The sequence below is a fragment of the Pristiophorus japonicus genome, chromosome 18 (assembly GCF_044704955.1).
Source record: "Pristiophorus japonicus isolate sPriJap1 chromosome 18, sPriJap1.hap1, whole genome shotgun sequence".
Classification (NCBI taxonomy): Eukaryota; Metazoa; Chordata; class Chondrichthyes; family Pristiophoridae; genus Pristiophorus; species Pristiophorus japonicus.
In genome coordinates, this window is record NC_091994.1 from 90,236,994 (window position 1) to 90,251,163 (window position 14,170).

At 43.3% G+C, this 14,170-nt stretch overlaps 1 protein-coding gene across 1 annotated transcript in view; it reads right to left on the minus strand.

The window, feature by feature from the left end:
* Positions 1-14,170, minus strand: part of atad3 (ATPase family AAA domain containing 3) — a 50,787-nt gene that overhangs the window by 10,645 nt on the left and 25,972 nt on the right. The window contains exons 11-14 of the mRNA XM_070860325.1: positions 11,461-11,585; positions 10,667-10,718; positions 9,773-9,843; positions 1,863-2,030 (exon numbers count right to left, since the gene is read on the minus strand). Coding sequence (XP_070716426.1) covers positions 1,863-2,030; positions 9,773-9,843; positions 10,667-10,718; positions 11,461-11,585 — 416 coding nt within the window. The remainder of the gene's footprint in view (positions 1-1,862; positions 2,031-9,772; positions 9,844-10,666; positions 10,719-11,460; positions 11,586-14,170) is intronic.

A 14,170-nucleotide genomic window follows, 5' to 3' on the forward strand; every position in this document is an offset into this window, starting at 1 on the left:
CGGCATCAATCTGGGCTCAGCAGCTCCAAGCCAATTTGTCCGAAGTCATAAAAACAGTATTTAAATAAAATTGGATTCATCTGAATAATTCTTCACAAATGTGATTGCTACATTTTTCATTTTAAAAAAGTGGAGGGTTTCCCAACAGGATAACAAGCAATAAAACCCAAGGCACAATTTAAAAAGGATGAACACTGAAGGAATTGGCTCAAACCTCTACATGGCTCCCTCAAGCAGCTGCGCACTCCTTGATCCGTACCGCAACTTTGGCACTTCTTGGTTTGTGCACGAGCTCGAACCATGCACAAGGCTGGGCTTCAAAAACATTTGTGTCACTGTAGCCCCTCTTAATATAAAGCTCCCAATGGCATTTTGATCATAAATCAGATTAATTCTTTGTCCATGCGGAGATTTCAAGATCATTATTTGCAAAAGAAATGTTTTTATTTTGGCACATTTCAGATGGCAACAGGCGTGTTCTGAAGCCACTGAATTCAGATCTAACGGAGTCGCAATCTTTTGCGAGTGGCAAAGAGTGGTTGGATGAATCCTGAAATCAGACGTCCACTCCCACCGCACACAGTACAAAGACCAAAGCCTGTACCTGTTCTAGTGCAAACCAAGCTCCTGGGCAGAGCTATTGATTTACACAGTTGCAGAAACAGCACTTGTACAAATCTGTAGGGCACCTGCATTCTAACCTTGTAGCCCTCCCTTCCATTTACAGCATCGTCACGGTCAGAGTGTAACAGCAGAGGTTATAGTGGCCCATACCATACCTTTTATATTAGTGGAAAAAAGGCGTCAGTTACTTAATAATTACAGTAACTTCTGTCTGTTGCAGATTTTGGCCTGAAATGGGAAATCTAAGCACTTAATTTATAAAAAGGGACTAATTGTTTGTGTCTGAGGCACTGTACTAAAACACGGGCGGAGTAATGGTAGATTCACCTTGTCCCAATAGTTTTCACCTTTACAAGATTCAGACAGGTTAGAGTTTGGTCAAAGGACCAAATTGTGCTCAACCTATAAAATCACAACCAGGTGCAAAACTTCATATAGTTGGTTAGACTTGGGCAGTGATTTAATAAAAAAAGAATCTATCTTTTAGTGTGAAACCAACCCTGCATTCAAAAATGAGAAGTTCACTAGACCAACCACTGGGTTGATTAGAAGGGCATTATCATCACTGGCTTTAAGCCAATGAGATACTCACTGTCCATTTGATGGCGAGGATTCAGCTGTATGAACAATGAAGTGAAAAAGCCGAGCAGGAAGTTTCAGCCCGAGCGGTGCTCTCACCTCCCAGTGCCCAAAACAGATCCCTTGCCATCCCTCTCACTGAACAATGTGTTGGGAGCAGAGAAGAGGCAGGTTAAGCAAGTAAATGAAGGAGCTGTATTCTTAAGTGGAAGCTTGTTACCAATGGCCCAAAGATTTTGTCCATCCAACAGATGAGAGCATGCTGCCCCATGTTTACAATTGATAACTGGCCAGGCAAGGAGCATTGCAGCTCCTTGGTAGGTGATAGGCCACTCTAGTCTAGGCCAGACAGAGCTGCTGCTCTGCAAGTGTGTAGCCCCAATGAAACTTCAATTAGAACATGCTTAAAGAGGGACAGGAAACTTCAATTAAAATAGGAGAACTAACCACTTTCTGCACATCCCGGCACGGTTCGTTGCCTTAACAGGAGGCAGCCCATCCACTCTCAACACAATGCAGAGTGGTAGGTTAAAATGGGGGCGAGGAAGGAGGAAGAGACATTAAAAGCCAAAAAAGGTTAAAAGTGGAACGGAAGGATCACAGCAAGATTACCCAATAGTCTTCAAAACCATTTAACAAGAGTGAATTAGAGCACGTACTGTTTCCCCTCCGTGGCAGGTTTCAGGACGTATTTGTCAAAATATAACCTGACCAGTCGCTCCCTCTCCTCGAGTCCTGGCAGACCAAAGTTAACAATTTCATCAATACGATCATTGATGGCCCAGTCAAACTGCTCCGGTTGATTACTAGCCAACACCAGCATAAACCTGTACGGAAAAGCAGATGAGCATTAATGAGTGCAGTATCACTTCAAACAGTCCTTTGAAGGCAGATTAACATATCACAGGAGGAGTGTTTGGGTGACCTGCAGATTGTAATGCGTCCTGCTGCACAGCATTAAAAGGGCAAATCATTACTAGAAACTCATTTCACGATGTTTTCTCATATAGGTTTCTTTGTGAATTGATCAGCCCAGGTCAGGCTTCAAATTCATCCTTTACCTGAATCGTCTCCACATCAAACAAGTTCACAAAAGAAAAACAACAAAGCAGTCAGAGACCAGGATTAGTGGGAGAGGCTATACGTGGGGATGAAACAGCTGGGATTAGCGCTCAACTTTGTTAAGACGCTAAAGGAGGGTAGAGTGGCGAAGAGAAGAGGATAGGAGGAAGGATAGCAGACAGGGCCAGAACCTGGCTTGAAAAAACAGAAATTGACGAGATGAACATCTCCGATCTCATATTTGTTACAGGTCCTCAGTGAATTGAATTCGGGTATCGCTCAATCCAGTTATCAGCAAAAGTTCGATGCCAGTCATTTTTCTTTAGGATAAAAAAATCAGAAGCACTGGGAGCTCAGTAAAGTGTAATGGTGAAATTCACACTGTGCCTACTTCAACTGTGAAAATCCTCAGCAGCACAATTATAGATAATGTCGTTCCAAACTTGTATTGTGTTTGGCGAGAAGATTTTGGGGATATACACCAGCAGTGAAGTATTGGCCTGTCACAGATGGTGGGGCAAATCTGAGGGGATGAATTACATGGCATACAATACAACAATAAAGCTACTGGTTTAAGTGTAAATACTTCCTGCTGCACACTGGCATTAATGGACAGAATACTGTGTGGTATCCTGGCAAGTGGACTTCTACATATTATGATGAAATAGCCTCCTAACTAGAAAAGTGGCTATTAATAATCGGTAACTGATTGCCAAGAGGATGATAAATATTCACTGAAGGAAAATCATGGGGGCACAATGGATAACAACAGACCTCTTTGCTGCTTAATAATGAAAGCATCCAACTGTAAAATTCACAAAGAACATTTACTGGAGTACGACTGCTCGGCACAGCTTTGCTTTGTGTTACACACATTGTTTGCAATTCTCTTCCTTCCTGAAGGCACGGGGCATGGGTTCCACAAACACTGATCGACCTCAAGCACACCTCTTCCAAATGGGAAACTGCCAAGGGCAGGCCTATAGAGCAAGTGTTAGCATGCTATTTGACCCGGGAGGGGGGGGCGTCCCCATCCCCAAAACGCCCACACACAAGCTTCCAAATGGGGATTACTGGTCAATGATCAGGCATGGGAACCCTGGCTGATTGGCCAACTGTTCCCCAACAGGGATCAGGGAACTCAACACACACCAGGCATTGCCTGGGACCTTCGGGCTGTGTGTGGCACAGCTACACACTGGATAAAGTTGCTGACTCACCGGGGGAAACAGCTTTACATGTACTTAATAGATACGATCTCAATCAAGGAGAAAATCTCCTCAAAAGAAAGTCAATACTCCCAGCCACCCAGGACATCGATTCAGCAGAACTCACGCGGCCTGCGTGGGAGTTAAGACTCTGCAACGACAGAGAACAAAAGCAACAAAATCCTCTGTCATGAAGATCAAAGTCACCGTTAAGCAATTAATTACACATGGGCAGGATGCTACTCAAATACACTGTTTAAATAATTAATCCGACAGACTATAATAGTTCAAACAACCTTGTAGACAGTCACTGGTTTCCTGACTGATCTCGCTCAGGCACTCGCACTGCTGTCTGGATTGACTGGCTCTTGGTGCTAACCGAACCCACAGTACAGTTTCTTTCTGGTGATGTATACATATTTTTGAAAACATTCTCTGGATATGGGCGATGCTGGCAAGGCCATATTTATTGCCCATCCTTAGCTGCCAAGAAGGTGGTGAACAAGTACAGGTCTCACACCAAGATCCTGGTCCTCCTCATCTTTCCGTGCACGTTCAAATCAGTTTGCCCATTTACCGATTACATACATTTCTCTGGAGGGCAAGTGGTGACCTTCGTGAACCCCTCAATGCTGCGCACGTCACTGCCAGTTGGCAGTGAGAGTGTTCCAATGTTCCTGCCCTGTAGAACTCTCTCTCTCTCTCTCTCTCTCTCCTCCCCAAATATTTGTTCACCACATTTGTGACAAAGAAATTAAGATTTTTTTTAAACATCCGATATAAGATAAGAGCAAATTAAAAAAAAAAAATCAACAGAAATACAAACTCTTACTCTTATTTCTGAAATCTAATGCTGGCCCAATACCTGGACTGGACATTTAAAAAGGCTGGTGTTTCAGGTCTAAAAACCCAATGGCTTCACATCAGGAGGCAAACCCGTTTGATGCAAAAACAGGTAGAAGTTTAGCTAAGCATCCTTATTGAGGGGGGGTGGGGGGTGGGGGAGGGGTGCTGGAAAACACACACTAGAACCTGTAAACTTCAACAGCATCCACTCAAGACCTCCAGTGCCTTTCAGAAGACAGATTGTAGTCACTAAATATTCATGCTTGATTCACCATCATTTACAACCACAATCAATGGGTGCTGTTTGAAGCAGTGTTGTGGCCTGTCCTGGAGAAACTGAACACTCCTCATGCACTTTTTATTTAGAGATTCAATTTCATGAATTTCCGAGCACACTGATCTAATGACGAGCAGCTCAGTTTCACTTCCAATCACAGATAGAAATTTGTATAATTGCATTATTTGCATCTCTTGTGTTCGGATGAGTGTAGATTTGCACACATACCTGCATGTACCCCTTGTAGGTGAAATCCTGCTTTTTCTATGCAAATATATGTGAGCAACCGTTGGGTTTTGCTGAAGCCCAGAGTTACAGCAAACTATCCCTTGCAAAACCTGGCTCCTTTTCTTTCAGTCAACAAATTGCATTAAACTAAGGAAATTCTACAAGTGGAACCGCCCCCCCCCTAATTATGGAGAAACTGAAGAATCTATTGGTCACCGGGGAAAAAAAATCTAGCTGCAATGTTAAACAAATATTTTCTATCTGTCTTCACAATAGAAGACACGATTACGGAGACACTTTTGGGTAATTTTCTTCAGTCCGCCTACACTTTGCCCACACCTCTGGCGCAGTTGCCAGAAGATCACCTCGGCACGATTGGCCCCTTCGCCACACTGGGAGCCCCTCGCCACCCCCACAGCATATCCCCGCTCAATGGAAAACACAGAGTAGCAACTGCACCTGTGGCAACCTACACCACGATGTTCCTGTACATTTTAAAAAGAAAGTGCCATCATTTACTTCAATATTTGTGTCTGGAACACAAGTGTCGAATGTCAGAGGGAAACCTGAGCTGGAGGAATTATTCACGCTGATGGTTTGGGGGAAACCATCAAAAGAATTGCAGACACTGAGGGAAGGAAAACCAACATAATACAACCCCATCTTAACCATCTTGTGTTGCGTTTAGTAACTCCTCTGAGCCAATCACCATCACTTACTATATTTCAACAAAAAAAAGTGAAATTACAACCAGATAATCTATACAATATATGCAAGCACCTGGAAGGGATAAATTAAAAAAATCACAATGTTTTTTGGACTGCCTTTGAGCCAAAAAACAGTTATTACCTTTCTTACTTCACAAACAAAATGGTATCATAATCCCGACTCATCACGAGCAAAACCATGGGATTGCACCAGTATCGCAAAAATAAAGCAAGACACCCTTTAAAAGCATCTAGGCAATTGGGCATTAGTTAAGAATTAATCTTCGAATAGAAAATGCCTTTCAAGTTCAAACTGTGAGCTACTGCTTATTAAATGGCTCAGTTGAACTGCAAACTACTTCTTGCTTTTTAGACAGCGATTTCCCCTTCAATGAACCATTTTTTAAAAAGCAGGCTTAAAAGGGTTGGGTGTCGATCAATAAGCAGGAAGCCTGACAGAGGTTAGCTGGGAAGCGCTGATAAGGCTTCTAACTGATAAGTGCAATAGCATTCAGACTTCACTCAATAACCATAAAAGCACATGGTCAAGACCACAGATTTATTCACCTTTGTGTTGCAATTACAGAGACTGTGAATGACAGTATTAGGATGCCATATAAATAGATTAAAAAAAAACGAAAGCATAACAAAGAATGAGCTGCACTGGGCAGTCAACTGAATTTCCTGCCAAAGATGGATGATGGGTTTGGATTGCCGCAGTGTGTATTCTCAGACAAGTGAAATGTCGTCTTGTATATCTTAAAGAGCTGTAACATTCACATTAAAATGGAAGCTGTTCCTTCCCCAAAATGGAGACCTGTAACTCACTGTGCAAGATTACAGATACATTCTTTTGAGTGAGGATTAAGATAAATGCTTTTTATTGATCAAGGCTGCGATTAGGAACAGCGTGTTTAAAAATGAAAATTAAGTTGATACCCGAGCACACGTTCAGCTCCATTGTAAATTATACTGCAGCATTGTATGGCAGGTGCTCAGCCATTTCAGTCTGCCTCAGCAGTTAGAGGGAAGGACTGTACCCACCTCTATCTCAACATATAAAGATGAGAAAAGGCCATCACCAAATAACCCTGTCCATTAGATTGTGCCCTATGCCCCTAGCTGTTGGCAAAATGAACTCCTGGAAAAGGCAAAATAAAAAACATGGTGGCCAATTTCAGAAAAACTCATTGCTCTCCAACCCGCCAAAGTAATCTGGAAAACTTCCAGTATGGCTATCTAGGACGCATCGCTAGATATACTTAAACTACCCCCACCTCAGGTATAATCCAGTTTCCTCTGAAATACAGGATTTGAAACTACCATCATTGCACCAGTCCCAAAGATCACTCTTACTCCACTTCTGATAGCTTCAATGGATCTACCCGCCAAAAATGACTCCATCGCCATCTTAAAAATTCTAACTTGCACTTCCTACCTGCTGGGTTATGCCACTTATGTAGCATCTTGTAGAGAAGTTACATCTCGACGTATATTCACCATTTGTTATCTAAATTTTAATGCACACTCTAGAGTCCACCTTAATATTGAGAGGGTGGTGGTGAGCCGCCTTCTTGAACCTCTGCAGTCCGTGTGGTGAAGGTACTCCCACACTGCTGTTAGGGAGGGAGTTACAGGATTTTGACCCAGCGACAATGAAGGAACGTCAATATGCTTCCAAGTCAGGATGATGTATGACTTGGGAGGTCGTGGTGTTCCCATGCGCCTGCTGCCCTTGTCTTTCTAGGTGGTAGAGGTCGCGGGTTTGGGAGGTGCTGCCGAAGAAGCCTTGGTGCGTTGCTGCAGTGCATCTTGTAGATGGTACACACTGCAGCCACGGTATGTTGGTGGTGGAGGGAGTGAATGTTTAAGTTGGTGGATGGGGTGCCGATCAAGCAAGCTGCTTTGTCCTGGATGGTGTCGAGCTTCTTGAGTGTTGTTGGAGCTGCACTCATCCAGGCAAGTGGAGAGTATTCCATCACACTCCTGACTTGTGCCTTGTAGGTGGTGGAAAGGCTTTGGGGAAATCAGGAGGGGAGACAACTCCCGCAGAATACCCAGCCTCTGACCTGCTCTTGTTGCCACAGTATTTATGTGGCTGGTCCAATTAAGTGTCTGGTTAATGATGACCCCCAGGATGTTGATGGTGGGGGATTCGGCAAAGGTAGTGCCATTGAATGTCAAGGGGCAGTGGTTAGACTCTCGCTTGTTGGAGATGGTCATTGCCTGGCACTTGTGTGGCGCGAATGTTACTTGCCACTTATCAGCCTAAGCCTGAATGTCGTCCAGGTCTTACTGCATGCATTATCTGAGGAGTTGCGAATGGCACTGAACACTGTGCAGTCATCAGCGAACATCCCCACTTCTGACCTTATGATGGAGGGAAGGTCATTAATGAAGCAACTGAAAATGGTTGGGCCTAGGACAGTGCCCTGAGGAACTCCTGCAGCGATGTCCTGGGGCTGTGATTATTGACCTCCAACCACCACAACCATCTTCCTTTGTGCTAGGTAGGAACAGCCAGTGGAGAGTTTTCCCCCGATTCTCATTGACTTCAGCTTTACTAGGGCTCCATGATGGCACACTCGGTCAAATGCTGCCTTGATGTCACCTCACCTCCAGAATTCATCTCTTTAGTCCATGTTTGGACCAAGGCTGTAATGAGGTCTGGAGCTGAGTAGTCCTGGTGCAACCCAAGCTGAGCATCGGTGAACAGGTTATTGATGAGCAAGTGCCGCTTGATAACACTGTCGACGTCACCTTCCATCACTTTGCTGATGATTGAGTAGACTGATGGGGCGGCAATTGACCGGATTAGATTTGTTCTGCTTTTTGTAGACAGGACATATCTGGGCAGTTTTCCACATTGTCGAATAAATGCTAGTGTTGTAGCTGTACAAGTCATCAGCACGACAGCCGGGATGTTATCGGGGCCCGATGCCATTTCTTGATATCACGTGGAGTAAATTGAATTGACTGAAGACTGGCTTCTGTGATGGTAGGGACCTCAGGAGGAGGCCGATATGGATCATCCACTCGGCACTTCTGGCTGAAGATGGCTGCAAATGCTTCAGCCTTGTCTTTTGCCCTCAAGTGCTGGGGTCCACCATTATTGAGGATGGGGATAGTCATGGAGCCTCCTCCTCCCATTAGTTGTTTAATGGTCCAACACCATTCACGGTAGATGCGGCAGGACTGCAGAGTTTTGATCTGATTGTGGGATTACTTAGTCCTGTCTATAGCATGCTGCTTCTGCTTTTTAGCATGCATGTAGTCCGGTGTTGAAGCTACCCCAGGTTGGCACCTGGGCTACTCTTGACATGCTCTTCTACACTCCTCATTGAACCAGGGTTGGTCTCCTGGCTTGATGGTAATGGTAGAGTGAGGGATATGATGGGTCATGAGATTCCATATTGTGGTGGAATACAAATCTACTGTTGCTGATGGCCCACAGCGCCTCATGGATGCCCAGTTTTGAATCTACTCCATTTAGCACGGTGGTAGTGCCACACAACACGATGTAGGGTGTCCTCAGTGTGAAGATGGGACTTCGTCTCCACAATGATTGCGCGGTGGTCACTGCTACCAATGCTGACATGGACAGGTAGATTGGAGAGGACGAGGTTAAGTAGGTTTTTCCCTCGTGTTGGTTCTCTCTTCACCTGTCGCAGGCCCAATTTTATCAAATGTAAACAGTATCTGTAGACATTCCTCGCAGCTCAAGTGCTCAGTCCCAGTTATCAACTTAGTTGCCTTCCACCAAAGCCAGGATGGACCCTGGTGCCCTGGACTGTACACAATACTCAAGGCAGGGGGGGCTTTCTATAAGCCAATTAACCACTTATTAGGACGTGTGCTCTATTGTTCAAGCGCTGCATCTTAAGATCCTGTTGTCCCTTTTTACCACTGTGGCACACTGTACTTACTAGTTTATGGGTGCTTTTCCATTAAACCCCAGACACCTCTCTGACATATTCCCTGAAAACAGTTTGAAGGAAACTAAGACTACCCCAAATTAGCCGTCACGTGTGCTGCACAACGTCAGCAGTTGGATTTGCAGCAAATTTCCCTTTCTAAAGAATCTAGTTGAAACACCCAACACAACGTTCCACATCGAATGCTACACCCTGCAATTTACTGCACATTAGGCGAGGAGGACAAGAGGGTTAAACAGATACTTTCTCTTTGAAATGCTGATTGACCGGTTTGTTATCTTTCTGTTTGTAAGACCGATTACCTACTTGTTACTCTGCTCCCCCGTTCGGTACAGGAATGCATTCAGTGTTGCTCTCAGATCTTCACTAATCTTTTCCTATAAAAAAGATATCAAAGCAGAAAACAATATAAGCAGGTAGCACTTTCCCCAATTCCTAAACAAAAAACTAACAGCAGCAATCGGCTGTTGAAAACTTTAGTGCATCTAAATATCAAACATTTTATCTGCAGATATAAGGCATAATGGAGCTTGTGGTGCATTCTCTGATCCAGATCACAAAGCTTTAAGATGGTGGGAGGAAGCTCAGGTGTGCAGCTGCATTAGTTCTTCTCCAGTGCCCTCATTACCAATCTGCAGCGCTTCCAAGCACTTCCTCCAGGGGTTAAAGTCATTACCAGAAACCAATTCAAAGTGACAGATGCAGGACCTGCATTGCTGCTCCCACCAGGGCTCAGAGCACAGATGAAAAAAAGAGCAAAATGCTGTTTCTTTTTCACACTTCAAGAAATTTCCAAAGCAAACATGTGAAGCAGAAAGAGCCGAAAATCCCAAACCCAAGCTTAACGAGGAGGATCAGGTCCAGGAAAGACACTTCCCAACTGTACCCAATTACGAATGGAGGAGAATGGAAGCAAACCCAGCCAGTGCACACCTTCCAGTCTGATCAAGCAAGGCCCACCCTCCCACTGGGCCAACCAAAGCCCACCGCTGGTGCCCTGAGGCAGAGTGGAACTGGGACAGGAATAAAACAGAAATGGAAAAAAAAATAATTGTAACTGAAAGACGTTAGTCAACAATTTCACTCTTTACATATGTTCACAACTAAGTAGGGCTATGGGACAAGATGCGCCTCCTTGCCCCAATGATTATTTCTGTTCCCCCCAAAATTTCAAAAAGGACATGTGGGTAATACACTTACTGTTGCTCTCTTTCGAAGGAACGCATCTGCCTCATCCACAAACAGCAAAAGCCTGTGCACAGGAAGCAATTTATGATCATTCCTTTGACTTCAGATAAAACACATCCAAATATTTACACCCAGATGCACAAAACAATTCATTCCCATTACTCAGAATTCCTGAGGCGCAGAAGCCGAAAATACTGATCCGAGAATGAAACACTCCCAGAAACCAAACAGTAAGTTGCACCCACATATTTAAGTAGGTTGGTGTAGTAGACCAAGTGACGCAGTGGATTACCACGCAGTACTTCACATGAAGGTCTCTCTTCAGTTTGGACAGTCTCAACCCAGGTTCTTAAAGGCACGAGTTCACAGCCCCTAACTTAGCAACCATACTCTGTTAAATCACAGGTTTAATACAGAAAATTTAAATCTCAACATTGGCACAGTAGGGGGAGGGCACATTGCTAATTCACATCTAATCCATGTGGCAGTCATCTTGGAAGCAAATACTAGGTGGAACAAATGAAACAAACATTGAGGCCTCAGCAGCAATATCCATCTCCCAAACACAAATCAGGCTAACATGAAGTGCAAAACAGCAGTCCAATAAAATCACTGCTGTGTAAATCAAAGCACCAGTTGAAGGGATCCCTACGGCATTGGTAAGATTTCAGCCAGTAGCACTCCATCAAACATCATTCACATGCAATTATCCTGTAATATACAATTATTCAGACATAGCAAGCTTAGCTGAGCTGAAAAAGGGGTCCCTCTCTCAACCCTATCCCACTAAAATGGCACAAACTCACCCTCTCCTGCTGGTGGATGCCCAGTCAAAGACTTTGTGCATAGCTGTGACACCCTCACGACCCATAGGGGCCACATCACCACCTGTCATGATGGCATAATCCATGCCGGAATGTAGAGCTAGTTTCTGTCAACACAAAAACAAGAAACATAAATCTAAGTTGGTAGTTTCTTGAAGAGCCAGCTTCCCATTGCAGGTGGAGTAAAAGAGGCACTGGTCTCAGCTGTAGGCAGCATTCAGATTCCTGTGTATGTTTCCAAAGTATTTTTAAAGAAAGACTTGCATTTATATTACGCTATTCAGGAGGAGGTCCCAAGGCGTTTTATAGCCAATGAAATACTTTGAGGTGCAGTCATTGTTGCAATGTAGGAAACGCGGCAGACAATTTGTGCACAGCAAAGTCTCCACTAAGAGCAATGAGACAATTACCAGATAATTTGTTTTTAGTGATGTTGAATTGAAGGATAAATATTTGCCAAGACACTGGGATAACTCCTCTGCTCTTCTTCGAATAGTGCCATGGGATCCTTTACATCCACCCTAGAGGGCAGGCGGGACCTCGGTTTAACATCTGATCCAAAAGACGGCACCTCCGTCAGCCTGAGTGAAGACTGATGCAATGTACTCATTTAGTATCTCCGCCAAACCCAGACAGTCCTTTCTGACCTGTCCGTGATCAGCTTTCAATGATCCAGTGCAATCTTTGACGGTTCTCTGACTCACTAAGCTGTAATAGCTATTCCCATTACTACCAGAAGTCCACGATCCTCTTTTCCACAAACTTTTAAAACAGAGTTTTAAACTGTTTTCAGTACTGGTCTTTGTCTTGATGTGTATTATGCACTGTCAATTTATAAAAAACGTTTGCGTCTTATTTGTCTTTGTACATGACCAGCCAGACACCTTGGCTGCTTCTGTCCATACTCCCTTCTTTTAAATTTGGGGATATAGATGGCTTCTACATGTTTAGGTTTGCTCTTAAAAATTTGCCATTTATATTCTGCATCAGTTTTGTCCACACCAGATTTGACCAAATGACATGTTCTAAATCCTCCATGGTTACATTAACATTGTACAGTTACATTAATGCTAGTGCATACCATTGAATTACTACTAATGTATAAGATTACATTAATACTCACAAATGTCATTATATTAATACTGGCACATGCAGCCCCATTAATATTAGGGATATGGTAGCATAGTGGTTATTACTGGACTAGTAATGGGGAATTTAAATTCAGTTAATTAATAAAGCTGGAATAAAAGGCAAATAGCAGTAATGGTTACCATGAAAATACTGGATTGTCGTAAAAAAAAAATCTGGTTCATTAATGTCCTTTAGAGAAGGAAATCTGCCATCCTTACCGGATATGGCTTATACGTGACTCCAGACTCTCAGCAATGTGGTTGACTCTTAACTGCCATCTGAAATGGTCACTCAGTTGTACCAAATAAGTATACTCATCACAAGGACTGCAGCTGTTCAAGGCCGCGGTTCACCACCACTTTCTCGAGGGCAATTAGGTTTGGGCAATAAATGCTCTTTTCCTTTTTTATATTTCTATTATAAATTCCTACATCCACATTTATATTGGAAACCAACTATGCAAACTTGTCACGCTGTACTTCCACCCTCCCATCAGTGGAGGTGCTGCAGCATTGGCAGGAGGGTGCAATTACAGTGTGACAGGTTTACACACAGTTTCCATTATCAATGTGGACATAGGAATTTATAATGGGAAAAGCTGACAGCAAGTGTATGCAGAAGCAACATTTTTTTATATATCAGAGAAATATGGTTATATCAAGAGCATATATAGTTAAGTTAATGCTAGTACATACAATTACATTAGTAGTTGGCTCTGCCTCGGAGCCCAGTATTACTTACTCCGTTCCAGACAAACTGAGTCACTGCAGTGTTATATAAAAAGAATTATGCTTTCTAAATATAGCCCTACGGTACTCTATAATTTAAGGCTAATTTTCCTTTATGCAGTTAAAAGTGTTGATGTAAATCGCCACGATTAAAGTGATTAAGCAGCCGGGCTATTTACAATGGAGAGGAATCCTGTGAAATTGTGGAACAGTCACATGAGGTGTCAGTGTGGTTATTAAACTCGCAAATGAGATATTCCTGTTGGTGTTCACTTTGCAGGCGATGCTGCTAAACATCTGCCCTTGGGAAAGAAATGTGACATCTCAGCACTGAGCACATTGGATAGGAGAATGCCACACGCAGCAGCCACCATTGCACGCACTCAGCATGTGTGCAGTCAGCAATCAAGTTTCCTGCAACCAGAAATCTCTGTCACATGCAGTTATCATGCCATGAATTGTTCTTAATTAACCAAAATAAATCACTTGTCCAGACATGGGTAGATGGGCAGCGTTTTGAGTGCCTGCACAAACACATTTAGACAAGAACAGTACTAATAAATTTGATTGGAGTTTCAAATATATCACTTGGACTGTGCCACTGAAACTATTTGGAAAAATTGATTGTGTTTGGTCAGACTACAGTCTCCTCTCTACCTCTCTCCTTTACCCAAAGATTTCTGGATTTTCCTATTGATCAATTGTTTTTCCATTACTTTCCTGTCTCGTCTAAATACAATTCAAGAATTTTAAATGCAGAAAAAGTGGAACTTCAGAACATTTCATACAGTTTGCCAACACCCTGGTAATGCACCAGTCATTGTGTTATTCAA